The 276-nt window shown below is 55.4% G+C and overlaps 1 protein-coding gene across 1 annotated transcript in view; it reads right to left on the bottom strand.

Annotated features, from left to right (window-relative positions):
- Positions 1–276, bottom strand: part of CEP68 (centrosomal protein 68kDa) — a gene marked incomplete at both ends in the record, with an annotated part of 875 nt that overhangs the window by 256 nt on the left and 343 nt on the right. Inside the window, 1 exon segment of the mRNA XM_010148988.1 lies at positions 1–272. This exon segment is cut by the window's left edge and continues 256 nt beyond it. Within this exon segment, the coding sequence (XP_010147290.1) occupies positions 1–272 (272 nt within the window).

Here is a 276-nt window from a genome sequence, read left to right as displayed (position 1 = left end):
ACCGATCAGCGCTGTTGACCGGCCCCGTGTAGTTTGCAAAGAGGCTCCCTCCGGTACCCCAGCTTCTCCCATCCGCAGCAGACCGGCCAGGCGAATCGGGCCCAGCCGACTCCTTTGTTACAGCCTTTCCTAAACCTCTAGAAAGACAAGAGGAAGCGCCTTTTGTGAAGGACGCTTTTGCAATAGGTAAAGGTTTGTAGTATGAGCCAGCTCCCGAGTAGCCTCTTTTTCCAGGCCCCAGGGCAGAGAATCTTTCTGCAGAGGCCATGAATCTCC

This window comes from Eurypyga helias, unplaced genomic scaffold (genome assembly GCF_000690775.1).
Source record: "Eurypyga helias isolate BGI_N326 unplaced genomic scaffold, ASM69077v1 scaffold21893, whole genome shotgun sequence".
Classification (NCBI taxonomy): Eukaryota; Metazoa; Chordata; class Aves; order Eurypygiformes; family Eurypygidae; genus Eurypyga; species Eurypyga helias.
This window is presented reverse-complemented; position numbering and strand designations above follow the sequence as displayed.